Below are 20,822 nucleotides of genomic sequence, written 5' to 3' on the forward strand. Positions count from 1 at the left end.
CATTAAATCAATGTCAAAATTATTTATTTTATCAGATTCAAAAAATACATTTTTATTGGATAAACAATTATGAAAATTATAATATCAACTATTCATTTAACAATTCTGAACGAAAAAGTATTACCAAATTTGAATTAAAATTGGATAAATATCCAAACGGTTTTACAATTTTGGTATCTAGAGAATTAGAATTAAACCTGATCCAAACAAAATATTTAGGGTATTCGAATGTATTTGAATCATATTTATATACTTGAATATGTTAGCTATTTTTAGAGTTAATATCCAATATATAAGTTATTTTAAAATTGTCTAAAATATTTGAAATATAAAAAAATTATCAAAAGTAAACATCTAAAGTAGATAAACAATAATCAAAACACCAAAAATACTTAAAATATGTATTTATTCTCCAACCAAAAACCTGTCTTTAATTTTTAATTTAGGTACTTTGGCTTATATTACTCAAATATATATGTTATATTATTTTTATTTTTAGATTTAGGAAAATTTAAAGTATATATAAATTTTAAAATAATTTAAACGGATTATCCGAACCCGCAAAGATCTGGATCGAACGGAACCAAAATTTATAAATACCTGAATAAATCTAGAATTTTTAAGCTCAAAAATCTCAAACCTGAATAGATTTCTACTGAATTTGAGTGGGTATCCAAAAATCCACACATATCTTAGTCAATATAAAACGATCAAATATATAAATACATTATTTAATATAAATAAATGAAAACTAAAACAGAAAATTAATACTCATATCAAGATTTAGTCTTAATTAAACCAGAAAGAAGAAGAAATGAAATTTAAAGGTCAACCGTACAACATTTTCTTATTTCAAGTGTGAAGATGAATATGCTTTATCTCAAAAAACTAATTAAAAACATTATTTCGGATATTTTATTATGGAAAATATTATAAAAGTTTAAATTTGAAAACATATAATTTGAAGCTATACAAAATATTTTTTTATTTTTTTTTATTTTAGTTTTAGTTTTTTTGGTCTCTTTAAAAAGAATTATTTTGGCTATTTTCTTTATTAATAACTCTTTTGATGAAAAATTAAAATATGAACTATTCGAAAGAATTGTCCTTAATTAAAAGGAAAAAGAATAGATGCGAATAATACACATAAAAAGATACGATTTATGATTATTAAAATCGGGCAACCCGACCCGGTAATAATAAAGGGGGCGAAAAGGAAAATATCGGAGGCCACATAAACTTGTGGCTGAGAAATGAATGGTGATGCTGACGTGGTACCCCCCTCCTCTTTTATACGGATCTAAATCCCTTCTTTCAACACTTCACCTCCATATCTCTCCTCCTCCCCCAAATCTCCCAAAAACACACACACACACACAAATATTTTATAAAAAAGAAAACAAATATTTCCACAGAGTAAGAAGAATCAGAGACTGCCCCGCGAGCTTTTCTTTCTTTTTTTCACACCTCTGTTTTTGATTAAAGAAGAAATGATGATGGAAAGTAGAGATCCAGCTATTAAGCTCTTCGGTATGAAAATCCCTTTCCCGGCTGTTTTTGAACAACCGTTGACGGTGGCGGTGGTTGAGGAAGAGCATACCGGCGGAGATGATAAATCACTAGAGAAGGTACTGATATATTGATTGATTATATGCTCTGTTTTCTTTAAAAGGGATCAAGAAAAGCAATTTCGTAAAATAAAATATTGAAACTTGTTAGTAAAATTAGACAGAAGTAAATGGAAGTCTTCAAGTAGTTAGTTTTCATACAGACAAATATGTTTTGTCTGAATCTCATAAAATTTGACAGAATCCTCTGTTTCGAGCTCATCATCATGTCCAATAGTTTTAAGCTCTTTGGATCTACAATTTGTGTTATGGTTTTTCCATCAAGCAAAGTTGCCATCTTTATGTTTTTTGTTTTCTTAATAGTGTTATGTTAATCATAGAGATTCTAGGAGTTGATGAAGATTATATATTTTCTCAATTACTTTTAAGAATAATTGTTTGATTATTCGTCTAGAACTTTCTTTTGAGACTTTGTTTATTCATTGGTCCATTGCAAGTGTTCTTATTTTAACTGTTTTTTTAATTACCTCTCTCAGGTAACTACAGAGCAAGTAACTCCAGAGTTATCAGAGAAGAAGAATAACTGTAACAACAACAACAATCTGAATGATTCAAAACCCGAGACAGGGGACAAAGAGGAAGAGGCGACATCAACTGATGATCAGACAGAGAGCGATCAGCAGACAACAGAAGACGGTAAAACCCTGAAGAAACCAACCAAGATTCTGCCTTGTCCCAGGTGCAAAAGCATGGACACCAAGTTCTGTTATTACAACAACTACAACATCAACCAGCCTCGCCATTTCTGCAAGGCCTGTCAGAGATACTGGACCGCCGGAGGCACCATGAGGAACGTACCCGTCGGTGCTGGACGCCGCAAGCACAAAAGCTCCTCCTCTCATTACCGTCACATCACCATCTCCGAGGCTCTCCAGGCTGCAAGGCTCGATCCCGGCTTACAATCCAACACACGTGTCCTGAGCTTTGGTTTACAAGCTCATCAGCAGCACGCTGCTCCCATTACCCCTGTGATGAAGCTACAAGGAGACCAGAAAGTCCAAAACGGAGCTAGAAACGGGTTAGCGGATCAGCGGGTTGAGAATGGAGATGACTGCTCAAGTGGATCCTCTGTGACTACTACCTCAGTGGATGAAACAAGAGCACAGAACTGCAGAGTTGTTGAACCACAAATGAACAGCAACAACAACATGAATGGTTATGCTTGCATCCCTGGTGTACCATGGCCCTACACGTGGAATCCAGCGATGCCTCCACCAGGTTTTTACCCACCTCCAGGGTATCCAATGCCGTTTTACCCTTACTGGACCATCCCAATGCTACCACCGAATCAGTCCTCATCACCTATAAGTCAAAAGGGTTGGAGTCCAAACTCTCCCACTCTAGGGAAGCACTCGAGAGACGAGGAACCTTCAAGAAAGGGCGATGAAACAGAGAGGAAACAGAGGAACGGGCGGGTTATAGTCCCCAAAACGTTGAGAATAGACGATCCTGACGAAGCAGCAAAGAGCTCTATATGGACAACATTGGGAATCAAGAACGAAGGTTCGAGATTGGGAAGCAAAGGCGGTGGTATGTTCAAAGGGTTTGATCAGAAGACGAAGAAGAGTAACAACGAGAACCCTCCTCTTCTTTCTGCTAACCCTGCTGCTCTATCGAGATCACTCAATTTCCAAGAACGGGTCTAGAGTTGATATACGTATGTGTGTATATATATATATATGTATGATTGTTTGTATATACATTTTATTGGAGAATGAAGGTTTTGAGACTCTTTATCTCTTTTCTTCTTTCCTCGTGACATAACTCCTCTTGGTAGTCTCTCACTAATACATCCTGATGTTTTGTGCGGTTTGATCTAGGTCCGGTTTGGCAATTAGTAATTTCGTTTTTGTTTAATTCTCACTAAATGAGAAATTGATTGAAATACCATAAGATACTACCATTTCTCAATAAATATATTCAATCAAAAAACATTTGAATAATCAACTTAACTAAAATACAATCGTAATTTTGGTTCAATTCAGTAGATTTTTATCTTTTTGGAATTAATCTAAAACTAAACTACTTAAACCGAAAAAAAACGAACTAACTAAACTCAAATCCTTTATGTACATTATACTTTCCGATTTGCTCTTTCTTTTGTTTTCCTTGTTTTTTTTCTCACTTCATTTGTTAAATGTTGAACATTAATGGTAGAAAGTTGACACTGACAGTTGTTGCGTTGGCCATTACAATTTACAACCGACAGTCTTCTGAGGCTTATCACTTGTTCTTATCTAAGTTATCTTGTGAACAGTTATGCTAACAGGAAGATACAAAAAAACAGTGAAGATGCAAGATTTCCTTTTTGGAAAATCTTGATGCAAGTTAACTGTAATCTTTGACGAAAAAATTGAACTGTGAGCTAATGGCTGACTCCGCGGTTTTACATCTCTAGAGTGAGTACTAAAAGGATATTTTTTTTTTTTTGATAATCTAGGGTTTCCTGCTTTGCGGATCATTCTCAGGATCCGGTCAGACAGCAGTCCACTTCATCCGGAAAAGTATTAACCTGGACTGAGGTCCAGTATCGCTACTAGTGACATGGAAGAGACAGTTCGCCTCCGGCTGGCGTCGAACCTGAAAGCATGATAATTGGTCTCTAAAACTCTAACCAGTAAAACTACCTTATTCCGTCAAGGATATTAATATTACTAATATAGTTTCGGGTTGAAAAAATTATGTACTCCAAACTATTTTTTTGTGCAACACGGACTCCAAACTTTCAAATAATGATAATTTAGCTTCGTGGTAACCTTATTTTTAAAGGATTTAAAATATTAATTTAAATAACACTCAAAGATTTTTATCCTGAAAAATCACTTTATGAATCTTTAAAAGATGATTTTACTAGCCGAAAAAATGATTTGACAAACAATACAATACTTGGATTATCAACTATAGTATATGGTGCTGAAACTGTATATTATATTATATATATATATATACGACGTTGAATTTGTATATAATTTCTTTTTGAATTTGTATATAATTAACTTTGTGGGAATTTATTAACTCTGTATATAATTAACTTCTTGGGAATTTATTAAATAACTTTGGGGAATTTATTAAATAGCTTAAAACACATTATTCATCTTTTTAGATTATAACTATTTTTGAAAGAAGCATGCTTTTAGTATTTTGGATTTTTTAGATTTTATAAATTTACAGAAACAAAGAAAAATCATGGATAATTAGGGGCCATGCGAAAATTACTTGTCTTGTTTTTTTCTTAAGATTTTTTCCTTTTGCACAATAATATGAGTCCCTTAGATTTTAGATGAACATGTGCCATTCAGCGTAAAGACAATTAGAATTTAATGTGCTGGAAAGTGGAAAAGTTATTTTTATTTGCATTCTCCCTTTAAATACTTTTATATTTTGGATATTGATACTGAAAAGGATGGGTCACTATAATGTTTTTGGGATTTATTTATTGTTTGGTCTGTGCCTTTGAAAGCAACTTAGATATTTCAGATTGCTAAAATAATTTTTAGCCACATATTTTTCTGTTTAGTACTAAAATACTGTGGCGCACAATATTATTATCAGTCTTTTTCTTATAACGGCAATATAATTATCATTCTTACAAGTAAAAAGTATGTCAAGTTGCTTTTTTCCTTTTTGAATAATACTTTTCTTTTCTACCTTTTTGCATTTTGTGGCAAAGCAATTGTGTTCCCTTTTCGTGTTTTCCCTACCTTGCATTAAGAATAAATTTTATGAATTCGGATTTTCCTTCCAACTTGTTTTACTTCACCGAACGCATGTTCGAAAAATCTTGGAAATACATAAAATTTGGCACCCAACAAAAACATTGACTAATGCCAAACGCGTTTCAAGCGCAAACGCACGACTATAGTCAGTTGATACACACAACACATATTGGCCGTGCCCCTCTTGCTAATAAGTTAGAGCCTAGAGGGTATGAAAAATTATAATGTATTTGCTTTTATCAAATGGTTTCAAATATGAGGCAACAGTGTCGTTAAGATGTTAAGACCCATATATGAATAGAAGCAAAGAGAAGTATTCTCCTTTTCCATGTGTTTCTATTAGTTTTAATGTGGAAGTGTTTAAAATAAAATTAAGTAAAAAAAAAGTGTTTAAAATAAAAGAAAATTATTAATTAGTTTAGTAAAAAATGTAAAACAAAGGCTTAACTAATTATGAGCCTTTTTTTTATTGAATTTTGTAGCAGTGATTTTTTTTGTCAAAAAATCCATTTTTTTTGCCATTCAAGATTTTTGGGAAATAGATTTTCTTTACCACTGCTTTTATATAAAACACTTTTCAATATTATACAGAAAACCCAAGAACCAGTTTTCAGGTTTTTCAGAAATAATACCTTAGTTTTATAAGGTTCTAAAAATCGGTCTTGATGGTGCCTAGACGGTAACTCGGTCATATCCGAAACAATTTTCTTAAAATCTAATTTATACAATTTAAATTGCTCTAAATTGGTTTAATCAATCTAAATTAATCTAAATATATTAAACTAAGCAAAAATGTTATTACAAATCTATAATTTTTTTCTAATTTATTTTGTTTTTCATATCTAATTTTAATAATTCATCACAATAATTTTATAATTAAACTTAAAAACTAAAATATATCATATAACTGTATGATATATAAAATAAAGAAATAATTTGTTAGCGCTTAGGCTTCGCCTAGACTCCAGATAATCCGCCTAATCGTTAATCTTCTTTAAAATGTTTAGTTACCGCCTAGCAATTTTTAGAACATTAAAATACTGCTATTTCATCATTTTTAGTGATATATTTCCTTTAGATATTTTAAATATTTAATAGAAATTTTATATAATATATTAATAAAATTATTATTTTCTAGTGATAAGCATAATATTTTATAAATTTACAGATTCTTATTTTATGATATTTAAATAAATTATATACTTATCTCAAATAAATATTTATTATGTCAACAAATAATAATGCTAATAATAATAATAGTTTGAATTTAAATTTAGCCACGAAAGGATATAATTTCTTATTAGAATCGCTATATAACTATATTACTACATATAATAAAGGGTAGCTTAGAATACGTATTTTGACAATCTAAAATTACAAAAAGATATTTTCTTAATTATCCCAATAACTCAGAATAAATTCAGTAAAATGGTATAAATTTAATTAAGTAATTTCAAATATCTAAATGCAAACAACATAAATATAAAAGCACAAAACTTTTATAAAATAATAATAATAATAATAATAATAATAATATAATAATAATAATAATAATAATAACATATAAAGCCAGAAGCCAGAAACTAAAAAACACCATTCAAATTTATTAAAAGAAAAATCTGCATAAAATCTAAAACTCAGAAACCAAAGAACAAAAGCAAAATTAAAAATCTAAAACTTAAAAACCAAACATAATCAAGGCTTTAATCTATGTTATGTTAAAGGTTCTATTGTATTGATCTCCTCAAAAACTACTTTGATTGACTAACTAACCTTAATATAGTATGATAAATTTGGGGAAACAAAATAAAATGAAGATATGATGCCTCAAGATATCACTAAGCTAAGTTCAAAAAAAAAATAACTCAAGATATCACTGGAATTAAAACTAAATGGGGATATTGCTTACGGCTCATATGAATATTCGGAAAAATATCTATTTGTGGGTTGCACCTCCTACACAGAAATTAGATCTGTAAAAAAACAAAACAAAACAAATTATGCTGATACAGAGGCGAATAAAACATGCTTTGATTTCATACCAAAAATAGTTTTTTCTTTTTGCTAAAAGACCGAAAATAGTATTTGATTACTATGATATATATACTGTAGATTATCATCACGATTTTATATATTCTTTGATCAAAGAAATTCATTAGAAAATTAAAACCTATCTTTGTTGTATAACTTGGTGATTTTAGTTGTACCATCCCCTTATTATTAAGGAGAAAAAAAAAAGAATAACCTTACAAAAGTAAATTATTTACAGTTGTACCATTTTGCATGTATCACAATGACAATCATTCTCGGCCTCTTTTGATCTTTACCCTTTCATAGCTAAACTATTTACTAAATTTACCATTGGACTAACATATCATATTTAATGCTTTTTGTTTTGAAAAAGTATTTAATGCTTATTTTGTAATGCTTTTGCATAATGACTATGAAATCTTTCACACCTAATTAACAGTAACATTTCCTTTACACATGCATGTTTTTTTAACATTCCGTAGCTGTTATTAAAAGAAGAATTGGATGACGACGTAAACGAAGAAAGTACTATGTAAAAGATTTTGGAGCATCAACTATGATTTTTATTTTATAACCAGAACATGTGCATGCTCTTGGTTACATTACTGACTCAACAATATATACATGGCATCGTCGCAGTCAATATGTCGATTGAGAAACTGACTCAAAAAAATTATCTAACTAAACTGACTCAAAGGAGACATGTGATTTATAAATTTATGTCGTATTTTTATTAGTTTATAACTTTGCTATGTTATCTAATTACATTATTTTTGCTTTATTAATATAGAAAAAAATATCTATGCGACAGTGAAGAAATCCAATTTGAGTAAAGAAAACGTAATCATATTCCTAATGAGCACTATATTCTCTGTATGAAATTAACGTTTATCAAATATAATTTTTGATGTTATAAAATATAATATTACAACTTATGTTTCATGAATTGTTAATATTTTTATTTTAATAATAGTCTCATCCTGCGCAAAGTCTTAATCTATTTATAAATTATAGCCATGGTATATATCTTACTTACATAGTAGTGTCGTCCCTATTACCACATGAATTTTCATAAAGTTTTGTTTCTCAGTGGAATGCATGGTTCTAGGGATAAATTGAAAAAGCACTCAGGGGGAAAAGAATTTCAAGAAAATTTTGAGATAAACCATTAGTGTATATAGTTTCGTTGGGAAACCTACGATTTAGTGTTGACTTTTGATAAGCAAAGTAAAACCACACCATGAATTGGAAGTGGGAGTCAACCCTCCACTAAAAAAATAATCACTTAATGTATTTGAAAAAAAAATTCACTACTTTTTAATTAAATTGTTTTTTAAATTATCTACTTAGGATATGCTTTCCTGCCAACCGAAAACGTAGTTTTTGGGATTGTTAGATTGACAGCGTTTCGAAACAATCATACAAACCGTTACAAATCTTTTTAAACCGTTCTAATTTTTTTTTAATCAAAAACTGATTTTACCTGTGTTTGCGCTTGCGGACGCTTACAAATGGATAAATAAATATAAAATTATATTAAAATTTTAAAATTAAAAATTAAAAATAGAAATATTATAAAAAACATATACAAATTTTATATATTAATTTAAACCCACAAATAGTATTATAATAAACATAATATTATTATAAATCATATTATATTAATAATCATTATATTTTATCACAATAGTATGTTTTTATACTTTTTATAATATTATAATATGTTAATACTGGTAATTTATTATTAAACAACTGCAATATCTTTTATTCAATCAATCATAAATATGCGGCAAACACAACAATTTTTAAAAATTGTGCGAATTGTACAAAATGTTTATTAACAATTTGAACTGCAACTTTTTGCATCCATAAACTCTTGCATCTGCACCTGCAACCGCGATGGCAGCCGATGCGTTCAAACGAGTCGCCCCTTCATTTTTACCCTTATTTATAGTCTTAATGAAAGCTTTACCATTATCTCTTATCATTTTTTCCGAACTACAGAATTAAGTATTTTACCTACGAGTCATTTAGTTAGTAATCAAGCGACAGATGAATTGAATCAGTGCCAAGAAAAACTTTTGCGATATGTGTAGATTTCCACAAGGAAACATAAAAATTAAAAGAAAAGACTTTCCACAAAGGAAGGCATCTTCTACGATGCTGACACGTGTAAACTACTTTAGACTTCTGTGAGGAAGTCCTGACACGCCTCAAAAAGATAAGCAAAAAAGTGATAAAAAGAATAGTCTTTTCTTAGACTTTTGTATTCTTTCTATATTTTATGTTTCAGGTAAAAGTGACATGTTGTAATTGAATTAACTTATCGTTTTCGATGAAAGTTTATTTTAAAAAATTAATACTTGCTTGTCTATTCTATTAAATCGTAAGAAATATATACTCTTGCAAAGTCGAATTTACTTTGTTAACTTAAATGAAAAGGAGGAAAGAAAAAGTAACGTCACTAGAAAGTATAAAAAAAAACAAATAAAAGCCTCCCTTAAAAGAATCCATGGAGAAACAAAAGCTACTTTTTCTTTGAGCTACCTTTCACATTTCTATTTGAATATTGTTAGATCATGGATGTAGCAACAATACAAGTCTATAAATAATATAATGTAAAAGGCAATAAGAGAGTAGAAACACAATAGAAAACATATGGCCTACACAACCAACTCATTTTCTACTCTTTTATGGGTCTTACAGAGTCTTTTGTCCAATAAAAATACTGAGAAATCTCTTCATTTTCTTTCCATCAATACATCTTTACAATAAAAAAAAAAGTACGCAAAGATAAGCGAATAACATATCATTGCATCCTGCATCCACTGGACTCAGGGGCACGTTGTACATTCCCATAAGCTGTTAGCTCAATGAGATCCATATCCCGTCCTAAATAAAATTTCCGCAAAGAACAGTTTCGGATTAAAACTTATCTAATAAATATTAGTTTGTTTCTATGTAGAAGAGAGTGAGAAGGAGGATACAGCAGAAATTACCAGCAACTCGGCAGTAGGAACTCCTCTGGATAAGCTCGGCTCTAGAAATGTCGGTTTTATTTCCCTTCGATCGGTTTACCTTTGCCTGCAAACATAAAAATGTGAAACATCTTCAATTTTCCTACTGGTTTCAACTCCAAAATCTATATTTGGTTTTTAGGTTTATAAGTAAGGCGAATAAGAGAGAATAGTAACTATAAACAGGTAAGCTACGTACCTGCAGAACCTGACAGTTGTCCAGAGTGCTCTTGCCACCCTATAAACATTAGAAATAAAAATTCTTCAGATACTTTAGAAGAAGCACAATCTACTCCTGCATATCATACTATATAATCTCCTATGAATCCATTATATGCATTTCAGCAAAAGAGGGATAGACCCACCAACAAAATTCAGGAAAAAAAAATCTCAATTTGGAGAATTAGGGGGTCACAATCAAAGTGAATGCAAGAAACATGACAGTAATAGTTCAAGAGCTTTCTGGATGGTTTAGAAACTAGTTATCACTTCCGAGAAATTTCATAATATTTTCTATTGTAGCGTTACCTTACCTCTAATAGGTCTAACAGAGCCAGTAAGATCCTAAAATTCATGGGGCAAAACAGTCTCATGAAGTGAGAGTGTATGGACCAAGAAGAGAAAGACAAAAACCTTGGAGTAAGGAACAATGTGGTCGTAATCATGACACAAGCATCCAGGACAGCCTACGAGCTTCCTAAACACAATGTTCCCTAAATGATCTCTCCTCCAACGCTCAGGGTCTCTGCCTTTAATCTTCTCCGCTTTCTCCCAGCATTGCTGCTTCACGCTGTAAGGGAAGCTCCTCGGCTCTGGATTCGGGTCATCGTAACCCGGCCCGGGAAAGAGACCCGTCTCCTCGCGGTCGAGTATAGTGGCCGAAGTCGCAACCTTTCCGCCGCGTGATTCGCCGGAAGTCCGGCTGGGTGACCCTGAAGGTCGGGTCTTTGGTGGGGAAGAAGAAGAGGAAAAGGCTCCTCCTCGGTTTCGGCGTCGGTGGTGGTCTTTGCCGCCGTGTTTCATCGCCGAGAGTTGATTATCCGAATCCGAGGAGGAGTTTTTGTGGACGAAGAAAATCAAAAGATTACAGAGTCTTCGTGAGATGAGTGTCGTAGGCCAATCCATTTTGAACTAAAACCCTCCTAGGCCCATAAGTCCATATATACATTTCATAAATGGGCTCATTCATATATTGAAAAAAAATATTCAATTTAGATATTCATAATTTGCTATTTACAAAGAAAACAAAAGATGAAATAAAAGAAACAAATCTAATCTATTAATTTAGGGTTCTATTTTTATCTACTATTAACAAGTCATAGTAGGACCACTTAAAGAATTAGTCAATATGACATATTTGATTATTTGTATTAACAATAAACCAACTATAAATATATTAACAATAAACCAACTATAAATTTGATTTTTTAATTATAATAAAATCTGTTGAGAAAAAATCTAACAAAATCTTAGTTTAAAATTTAAATATTTTTTTATAAATAACACATAAATATATTTCGAAATTAGTAATATAATATTATTATAAGTAAATTTAACTAAAACTTATTATAAAAAAAGAAAATAAAAAATTCTTTATACTAACTTTTTATAGATTCTATGATATATTCCGTATTATATAAAAATAGAAGTGCTATATGAATTAAATATTAAAAATATATTAAATAGGTAAATTAACAAAAAAAATTATTTTATTTTTTAACTTAAATAAATTATTGATCATCATTATAATGGATTAAACTTCGAAAACTATATAATACTTTTATATTAAAAATAAATGTATTAACATAAGTTAAAATTTTATATTTACAGCCATACATTATCTTTTTATTTATTTTGAAACTATTAGCAATATATTGCTTAAAATGTTTATATACAAAAATATAATAGTATATAATAACCTTTAGTTCATATACTATTTAAAAATATGTTATTAGTAAAATATGAAATTTCAGTAATTCATTTAAAATATTAGTGACAAAAATCAAATTTTAGTTATAAATTTTATTTTATTTTAATTGTAACAAAATTTGTTGATAAAAGAATTAAAAATATCACCAAAAATTCAAATATTTTATAAAATAATACAGTAATGTAGTACCAAAACAAATTCAAAATTCATGTATTATTCCAAACTCAAATAGTTGTGTAATTTTCCAAAGTTGTCTCGAAAAATATATTATTTTGAAAATAAATATTCAAACTCAAAATGATAATATTTCAAACTTTACAAAAGACAAAATCATGGATAATAAAGATTAACTTTTTGAAATGTACCTGAAAAAAACTAACTATATATGTTGTAAAAATTTAAAGTAACCTAATGTTTTGACGTCTTAATTTAAAAAAAAAATAGAACTTAATATCATAACATCCAAAACAAATATCCTATATAATAAATTTAATAAAATAGTATGATAGATACTACTATGTATAAAGTTTACTAAAACAATAGGATTATATTATTTAAAATAAATAAATCCCGTAAAATACTAAAATGAGATATGTTAAAGTATATTTTCTTAAACACAACATGTAAATATAATTATTTTAGTCATATTTATTTTCTATAATATAAATAAATAAAATTTAAAAATGTATTATATGCAAAATGTTTAAATTAAAGAAAACAACATAATTTGAATGGGGTTCTCTATTTGAGTATTTCATATTTTTATTTTATTTTACCTAACTCGAAAATATATTAGTAAGTAATAAAAATCAATAACAAAGTAAATTTTTTTAGAAAAACCATTATAAACAATAATATGATATAGTAATACAATATATAACACTAAAATAGAAATTATATATTTAAAACATTTTTAATAATATAAAATATATTTAAAAAATATAAATATATCCGCACGAACGTGCGGGTTAAAATCTAGTTGTCATTGTTTCAGGGGTTGATGGTTTATATTTTTTTTTCAAATTTTTTAATACCATTTGAATTACAAAATTTATGACTTTATATTAGTTTTCATAGTTTAGAAGTTTAAAACCAAGATAGCACGTTTTTTTTTTGTTTACATACAAAATCTTATATTTTGAGGATGAGTTTGTTAATAGACGTGAGTGTGATAATATGATGTATTTTAGTTTTAGTTAAGGGTCTATATATATAATTTTCATTTTAGGTTTTATGTAGGGGTGTCAAAATGAACTAACTCGCTCAACTCAGTTTTGCTTATGGTAAACTCGGATCTTTCATGAGTTAGTTCATTTAACTCATTTATTATATGAATTTCGATATGCAAATTCGAATTCAAATCATCTAGATCATTAATTAAATGAGTTAATTCTCGATCAAACATAAATAATAAAAATTAATAAAATAATATATTTTTATTATATAACTTAAATTTTAAAAATCCAGAACGTTAATATTAAATATTGAATAAAACCAAAACATAATAATATATTAAATCAAAACTAAACCAGTGATTCAAAAATATATTCTACATAAGAGTCTTGTGGTGATTCATATTCAAACTCTTTATCTATTCAAATCGTAAAGATATATATTTCGTATAAAAGTCTTAGGAATATTTAGTTTTATATTTTAGTTCTAAAGAAATATGATATGAGGATTTATATCAATATTCTTTTACATTTTAATGCAAAGCAAGATTGCTACTAAGCCAAGCTCGTAATACAAAATCCATCAAGAGAATAGTTAGCTTGTGTGTTTATCTTTCTAACCAATTGGTGATAAGTGGATTGAATATTAGTTTCAACTTCGATGTGGGACACTTTGTGTCTAATACGTTCCCTCGAGATGATGGCTCTTTGAGCGTCAATCTCGAAATTTATGGGCAAGGATCGATAGGCCAGCTTTGGGTACGGATCGATGTGGATCGGGTTGGATTTTGTGGATCGTGGACTCTGATACCATGTTAAGCTAGATGGGCTTCACACTTAAAACCAATTGGTGATAAGTGGATTGACCCATTTATCTTATATACTAGTGAATATTAGTTCCAACTTCCGATGTGGGACACTTTGTGTCTAATATTAATTAGGTCATATATTTGATCTTCGCTGATTCACATATTTGTTTTGAAACTGATGAAACTCACTTTGTCCCGATGACATTTAATTCATGCAGAATGTATTAACTGCATTCTACAGAATGTTCGACAAGTGATTATGCGGGTATGTGTTATGTGATGAATCAAAATGCGGTTCCTGGTTTCGATTTGGCCTCGTCTCTTTCTAATATCTTCTGTTGTTCACTCACCTCATTCGATATCTCGTGTGTTTATGAACTTGTAAAGAAAACAAGACGCAAAAAATTGTTTACCCAGTTCGGAATTCGATGTGAATATTGTAAGTCTGGAGCTTCATGGAATCACGGTACAAGCAACCATTCACTAGAATCAGTTTAGGATTGTACAAAGATCACTACAAAAAACTATGAATCACGATACAGTTCAAGTGCTCGATGATCTTCTCTCCTTCTTCTTCTCTCTGAGTTAATCTGTTTTGGGATGATGAACTTTTCTTTTCAGCCACGTATAGCTGAGACCGGTACACTCTGAACCAACTGTATCAATAACACACTCCTGTTATCTTCAATTGCTTCTCGTACCAACATATCACTTAATCAACTCCGGTTAAAATCAAAGTAACGTTGTTGTATGTCACACTTCATAACATGTTCGCTCCCGAAACATCGCTTACGCTTGTGAGACTTTGTCTTCTACCAAAACGAACTCTCATCTTCATCTCGAATCTTGAGACGAAATGAGTATATTTTTTCTTCAATTTAGGCTGAGTATTCAAGAGGTGCAAACACAAAGTTATCTATGGCTTTTTCCTTTCCATTCTACATATTTTACTTCTTTTTTTTTGAGAAAGACCATTCTACATATTTTCTTTTAGTTTTTAACGATTTTGCCATCTAATAATGGTACTAGTCATTAATAATTATAGTATTGGTTGTGTACACACGATTGACAATACTTTTAGGAATCACTATAAAATTTCGTTTGAAACCCCGTAATAAAAGAACAATACAACGTGTTGACAAGAAACAAAATACAACGTGAACCTCGTTACAGTAAGCAATAAGATTATAAGAAGATTATGAACCCGAAGAATCTCAGTATTCCACATAGCGAAACATTCCAAAGGAGTCTATTATTATATAGGGTCGGTGAACGCAACATGCGATACTTAAGTAATGAAAACGTTACCGGGAAACTGCATGGAAATTTCCATCAACTGGAATCCAAGATTATAAAAGACACTTTCACTCACTTTTCAACAATATTTAATTTCTAACTTTTTTTGCCTTGGACATGCTGAGAAGTTAAGAACACTTAGAGCACCTTTAATGATTAGTATCTACTAATAAGTTTCTAAACTAAAAATTAATAATATTCTAAACAAACAAAATTGTATAATTAGAAGTTAATGTTTTTAAAAAGTCTAGACCACTTACATATGACCATCCTCAAATGTGTTTGCAGAGAATTTCTTGATTTTTTCTTTCCTGATTTATTTCTTTTCTGTTTTTCTTAATGTTAGGATATTGTAAAAATCGTCCCGATGGAAATATTCTTTTCAAAAAAGTACAAAATATGACTAAACCAATCATTAGATATCCTAGAGTAAATTTAATTTGGACATATCAAGCTTTTAGAATGACTTTAATTTAAGAAAACAGGAATACGAAATTGGTGATTAGTAGTATCTTATAGCCATGTGGTATTTAACATAATTTGTAATTAAAATATGCTTTTATATGGGTGTCCCTTAGTCTTTCTCTTTTTGCGGTGCATATTAAATAGCATTATTGTTCATTTTTAAAAATATCCTCTCTCTTTTCTCAAGAATTGTGGTAGTTTCTCCACAATTTACATGGAGACTTCTTCCGCAGACTTATAAGATTTGTTTTGGTCTTCCTATAAGATTACTTAACAGGAATGTAAACACCTCCTATAAAATTGGAACATGCTCAGCACACATATTATCCGTTCTTTGAAACCAAAGAGACAGAGAGAAAAACATTTTCATAATAATTTGTTTATGATATTTGACACACATAAATTCAGCTTAATATGGAGGATTCATCTGTTCTTAGCCCAATCTCTCTTCTCACCATTGCTACCTTCTTGTTCATTCTCAACCTCATGATGATAATCCAAGATTTCTCATCTTCTTTTCCCTATTCTCTCCATCTCTTCTTCTCAAACGCCTACATTCTCTTCGCATCATCAAGAAACAAGAAGCTAAATATTGAGCTTCCAATCGCAAGAAAAATTTTCGTCCCAACTCAGGCAGAAAACAAGATGTCGGTGAAAGAAGTCAAAACGATGATTGATGACTCGGAAGCTTTATACGAACGTTTGATTGGAGAAGGCGAAGAATACTTGTTAGATAAGAGTGAGATGATGGGTAAGGAGATAGTGAAGAAGGCTTTTATATTGTTTGACCAGAATAAAGATGGATTTATAGATGAAAATGAGTTGAAACATGTGTTGTCTTTGTTAGGATACGATGAATGTACAAAGATGGATTGTAGGAAGATGATTAGAGTTTTTGATGAGAATAGAGATGGGAATATTGATTTTAATGAGTTTGTGAAGCTCATAGATAAAAGTTTCTCGTAAGATATATCGGGAGCTATTTGATGCTCTTGTTTAATATATATACTCTTTTTTTGTCATCGCCTAATAAACTAATTTAATTATGTTTACGTATATAATATTAAATATGAATATTGATAATACAAATCGACAACATGAATACATGATGAGTTAGAGTTCGAGCTTTTACAGTAACGAATATTAACAACATTTGCCCACAAAAACGAATGTTAATAACATAAATTAAAATTTGTGATGATTTTTATGGTGGTTCCATTTGGTTTGCATGCAGTCCACTTTATATGTTTTAAGATAAGTATCGTAATCTGATATGCTATTAAAATCAAACATAAAATAAATATTCTCATAAATATCATTAGTGATTCTGATTCTGAAAATAACAAATCAAGCCCTGCATTTCCAAAGCATTTTGGGGGTTATATACGTGCTTCTTAGTAATGTCTTAGAGCATAAACGCACCTATCACGACAGAAATTACAGTTCTGCTGGTTCCCCCTATTGATTCAATGTTTGATAATCACATCTTCGTCTCTGTTGAAGTTTCTAGTTCTAAACCAACTTATGATCTAGCGAGAGTTGAATATTCAACTTTTAGGTGTAAAAATTTGATTTTACCAAAAAAAAAGTATGAAAATTTGATATCCACTACTAATGCCTTCACACTCAGTAAACGCTGAAAATTTGATATCCACTACTAATGCCTTGACACTTAGTAAACGCTATTACTATTACACAATCTGCAACTATTCTTGTTGGCCTTGCTGATTCAGAAAATATATTTCTCAACTCCGACCCGACAATCAGCCTTATAAACTAGTAACAGTGTAACACTTTTCCCAAAAAAAAAAAAAGAAACTAGTAACACAACTGATGAGGCTGTTCTCGGCTTCTCGCTAACAACTCTTTTGGAGTTTTGCAAAATGGGAATAAGTGTAGCATCCCGAGTTGTGATATACGGAAAGGCTTAAGAGAATTGATTTGACTACCTATGTCACCAAAGTTGACTTACCTTTTCCGTCACACCTCCGTTTAGAACTTCAGAGTTAAGCGTGCTTGGGTTGGAGTAGTGAAAGGATGGGTGACCTATCGGGAAGTGATTCGCGATACCGTGTAAGTGAGGCCAAAACATGGGAAAAGGTCGGGTGGTGATTGCATGGTCAGTAAACAATGATTTCGAGCCTTAGAAAAATTAACGACCGACCGTCGGATGGGATAGGGCCCATGGGCCGAGAGAGCGGGCGTGGGTGGCCCATTAGCCGTTGGCGGGTCGGGGCGTTACAAGTGGTATCAGAGCCAGGTTAGCCGTCTCAGTTCTGACCTGAGAGGCGTCTTGAGACCTGTCGTGAAGCGCAACGAGGGCGTTGCGTTCTTTGAGAGGGGGTGAATTGTAACATCCCGAGTTGTGATATATGGAAAGGCTTAAGAGAATTGATTTGGCTACCTATGTCACCAAAGTTGACTTACCTTTTCCGTCACACCTCCGTTTAGAACTTCAGAGTTAAGCGTGCTTGGGCTGGAGTAGTGAAAGGATGGGTGACCTATCGGGAAGTGATTCGCGATACCGTGTAAGTGAGGCCAAAACATGGGAAAATGTCGGGTGGTGATTGCAGGGTCAGTAAACAATGATTTCGAGCCTTAGAAAAATTAACGACCGACCGTCGGATGGGATGGGGCCCACGGGCCGAGAGAGCGGGCGTGGGTGGCCCATTAGCCGTTGGCGGGTCGGGGCGTTACAAGGAAAGTCGACTTTTATGTAACAACCTGTCCTGCGGAACCACCTGCCTGTAGACCCAAGCTCACAGCGCTGCAGCGCACCGACCCCAACCCCTCCATTATGAGATCTCACTATCTCCATAATTAGGTTGTTAGTGAGACTCGAACCCAGGTCCTCACTCTTTAACAGCATTCCCACAGGACAAGCTGTCACCAATTGATCAATTGGTGACAGCTTGTCCTGTGGGAATGCTGTTAAAGGGTGAGGACCTGGGTTCGAGTCTCACCAACAACCTAATTATGGAGATAGTGAGATCTCATAATGGAGGGGATCAATTGGTGACAGCTTGTCTTGTGGGAATGCTGTTAAAGGGTGAGGACCTGGGTTCGAGTCTCACCAACAACCTAATTATGGAGATAGTGAGATCTCATAATGGAGGGGTTGGGGTCGGTGCGCTGCAGCGTTGTGAGCTTGGGTCTACGGGCAGGTGGTTCCGCAGGACAGGTTGTTACATAAAAGTCGACTTTTCTTGTGACAACCCGTCCCGTGGAACACCTATCCATGGACCCCAGGTTCACAGCGCTGCAGCGCACCGACCCCAACCCCTCTATTATGAGATCTCACTATCTCCACAGTTCAATTGGTGACAGCTTGTCCTATGAGAATGCTGTTAAAGGGTGAGGACCTGGGTTCGAGTCTCACCAACAACCTAATTATGGAGATAGTGAGATCTCATAATAGAGGGATTGGGGTCGGTGCGCTGCAGCGCTGTAAACCTGGGGTTCATGGGCAGGTGTTCCACGGGACGGGTTGTCACAATAAGGCTGCAGGTTTTGGGATGTTTGATTTATCCGGGGTTATGTAAACATTGACTTGTTAAACATAGGTCTCGAGGAGGTAAGCCATCAGGACAAACTCAATAATGCAAGAAAGTTAATAACAATAGGTGGTGCCCGGAGCCGTGGAAGTCACCGTCAACTAGAGACTATAGTAGTGAGCTAATTACTTCTCTAGCTACTATTTCTCTCTCTTAGTTTTATGGTCTAGTTAGAAGTCTAAGTGTACTACGTACACTTTCAGTTTCAGGCTTTCAGCCTACTTTCTTGACTATATGACTCTTGTTAAGGATCTACAAAATATCAATAAAATTTGAGTTGATCCATCATGGTTTTGATTCAATCAGAAAATTTCAAATATATTTAAATATATGTAGCAAAACACATATCAATATACATTATCCACAAAAACGAATCAAATAGTAAATTCTAATATGTAAAAATGGATATTCGCTCTGATATTCTTTATATGCATGTATACATGTATGTAAATATATATATAATTATTATATTTTATATAATTTTATTAATTAAATTGATTATATAATTATTAGAATTTTGAAAAGTAAATAACGTTTTATTTTTAATAGATAATATTATTTTGTGCTAATTTTTGGGTATTTTAAATTAACTTTTAATTTTAGTTGTACGAATCAATCAGATATACGGTTTAAAATATAAATCTTTCGGATATCCAAACATCAAATATTCAGACTATTTCATATAAGAAAGTTGATGATCTGAAAGAAATGGATCAGATCACGATACCGCAATTTTTTGGATATTTGATTGTACTCGTCCAATAACTCTCTTAGCCATTTCTTTGTAGAAGTTACCATGTATTTTAGTACAAACTTAATTTTCAAACAAATTTATCATTTAATAAAGTGATCCAAAACCAAACCGAATCAATATGAAACTTTATAATTTATCATGGATTTTTTATTCTGCACGAATTCAAATTTAAAACAAAACAAACAAATATTGACCTATACCAGACATTTGTTTTTTAAAAACTAAGTACTAAATATTCAAGAGTAGCTTATGTTGAAATATAATCATTTATAGATCATGAATTCAAAATCTTTAGCTGAAATCCAAATTAACAAACAATAACTTTATGCTTAGCTGAATTCTTCTAATTTATAGTAATTTAGTTTCATTAGTTTAGTTAGCTAAACCGCTTTTGATAATTCTATTAAATATTTGTTGCCCAAAAAACAAAGGTTGATCGATATCTTCTTA

At 31.4% G+C, this 20,822-nt stretch overlaps 3 protein-coding genes across 3 annotated transcripts; 2 read left to right on the forward strand and 1 right to left on the reverse strand.

Moving 5' to 3' along the window:
* Nucleotides 1-1,310: 1,310 nt before the first annotated feature.
* On the forward strand, nt 1,311-3,362 carry LOC108813543 (cyclic dof factor 3). Its single transcript, XM_018586124.2, has 2 exons — nt 1,311-1,628; nt 2,105-3,362. Exons 1-2 carry the CDS (start codon nt 1,491-1,493, stop codon nt 3,272-3,274), a joined length of 1,308 nt encoding a protein of 435 aa, XP_018441626.1. The 5' UTR covers nt 1,311-1,490; the 3' UTR covers nt 3,275-3,362.
* Nucleotides 3,363-10,034: 6,672 nt separating this feature from the next.
* Nucleotides 10,035-11,532, reverse strand: LOC108806924 (uncharacterized). The gene is made up of 4 exons (XM_018579139.2): nt 11,026-11,532; nt 10,592-10,630; nt 10,375-10,459; nt 10,035-10,267 (listed from the first exon to the last, which is right to left on the reverse strand). Exons 1-4 carry the CDS (start codon nt 11,515-11,517, stop codon nt 10,185-10,187), a joined length of 699 nt encoding a protein of 232 aa, XP_018434641.1. The 5' UTR covers nt 11,518-11,532; the 3' UTR covers nt 10,035-10,184.
* A 4,780-nt stretch (nt 11,533-16,312) lies between these two features.
* On the forward strand, nt 16,313-17,066 carry LOC108809421 (probable calcium-binding protein CML47). The gene has a single exon (XM_018581560.2). It carries the CDS (start codon nt 16,479-16,481, stop codon nt 17,028-17,030), a length of 552 nt encoding a protein of 183 aa, XP_018437062.1. The 5' UTR covers nt 16,313-16,478; the 3' UTR covers nt 17,031-17,066.
* Nucleotides 17,067-20,822: the final 3,756 nt, after the last annotated feature.

The sequence above is a fragment of the Raphanus sativus genome, chromosome 6 (assembly GCF_000801105.2).
Source record: "Raphanus sativus cultivar WK10039 chromosome 6, ASM80110v3, whole genome shotgun sequence".
Lineage (NCBI taxonomy): Eukaryota > Viridiplantae > Streptophyta > Magnoliopsida > Brassicales > Brassicaceae > Raphanus > Raphanus sativus.

Coding starts and splice junctions, on each gene's coding strand:
- LOC108806924 (XM_018579139.2), bottom strand. CDS start 11,517: ATGGATTGGCCTACGACACTCATCTCACGAAGACTCTGTAATCTTTTG. Junction 10,460..10,591: donor ACAACTGTCAGGTTCTGCAG/GTACGTAGCTTA, acceptor TTATGTTTGCAG/GCAAAGGTAAACCGATCGAA. Junction 10,268..10,374: donor TTCCTACTGCCGAGTTGCTG/GTAATTTCTGCT, acceptor AATTTTATTTAG/GACGGGATATGGATCTCATT.
- LOC108809421 (XM_018581560.2), top strand. CDS start 16,479: ATGGAGGATTCATCTGTTCTTAGCCCAATCTCTCTTCTCACCATTGCT.
- LOC108813543 (XM_018586124.2), top strand. CDS start 1,491: ATGATGATGGAAAGTAGAGATCCAGCTATTAAGCTCTTCGGTATGAAA. Junction 1,629..2,104: donor ATGATAAATCACTAGAGAAG/GTACTGATATAT, acceptor TACCTCTCTCAG/GTAACTACAGAGCAAGTAAC.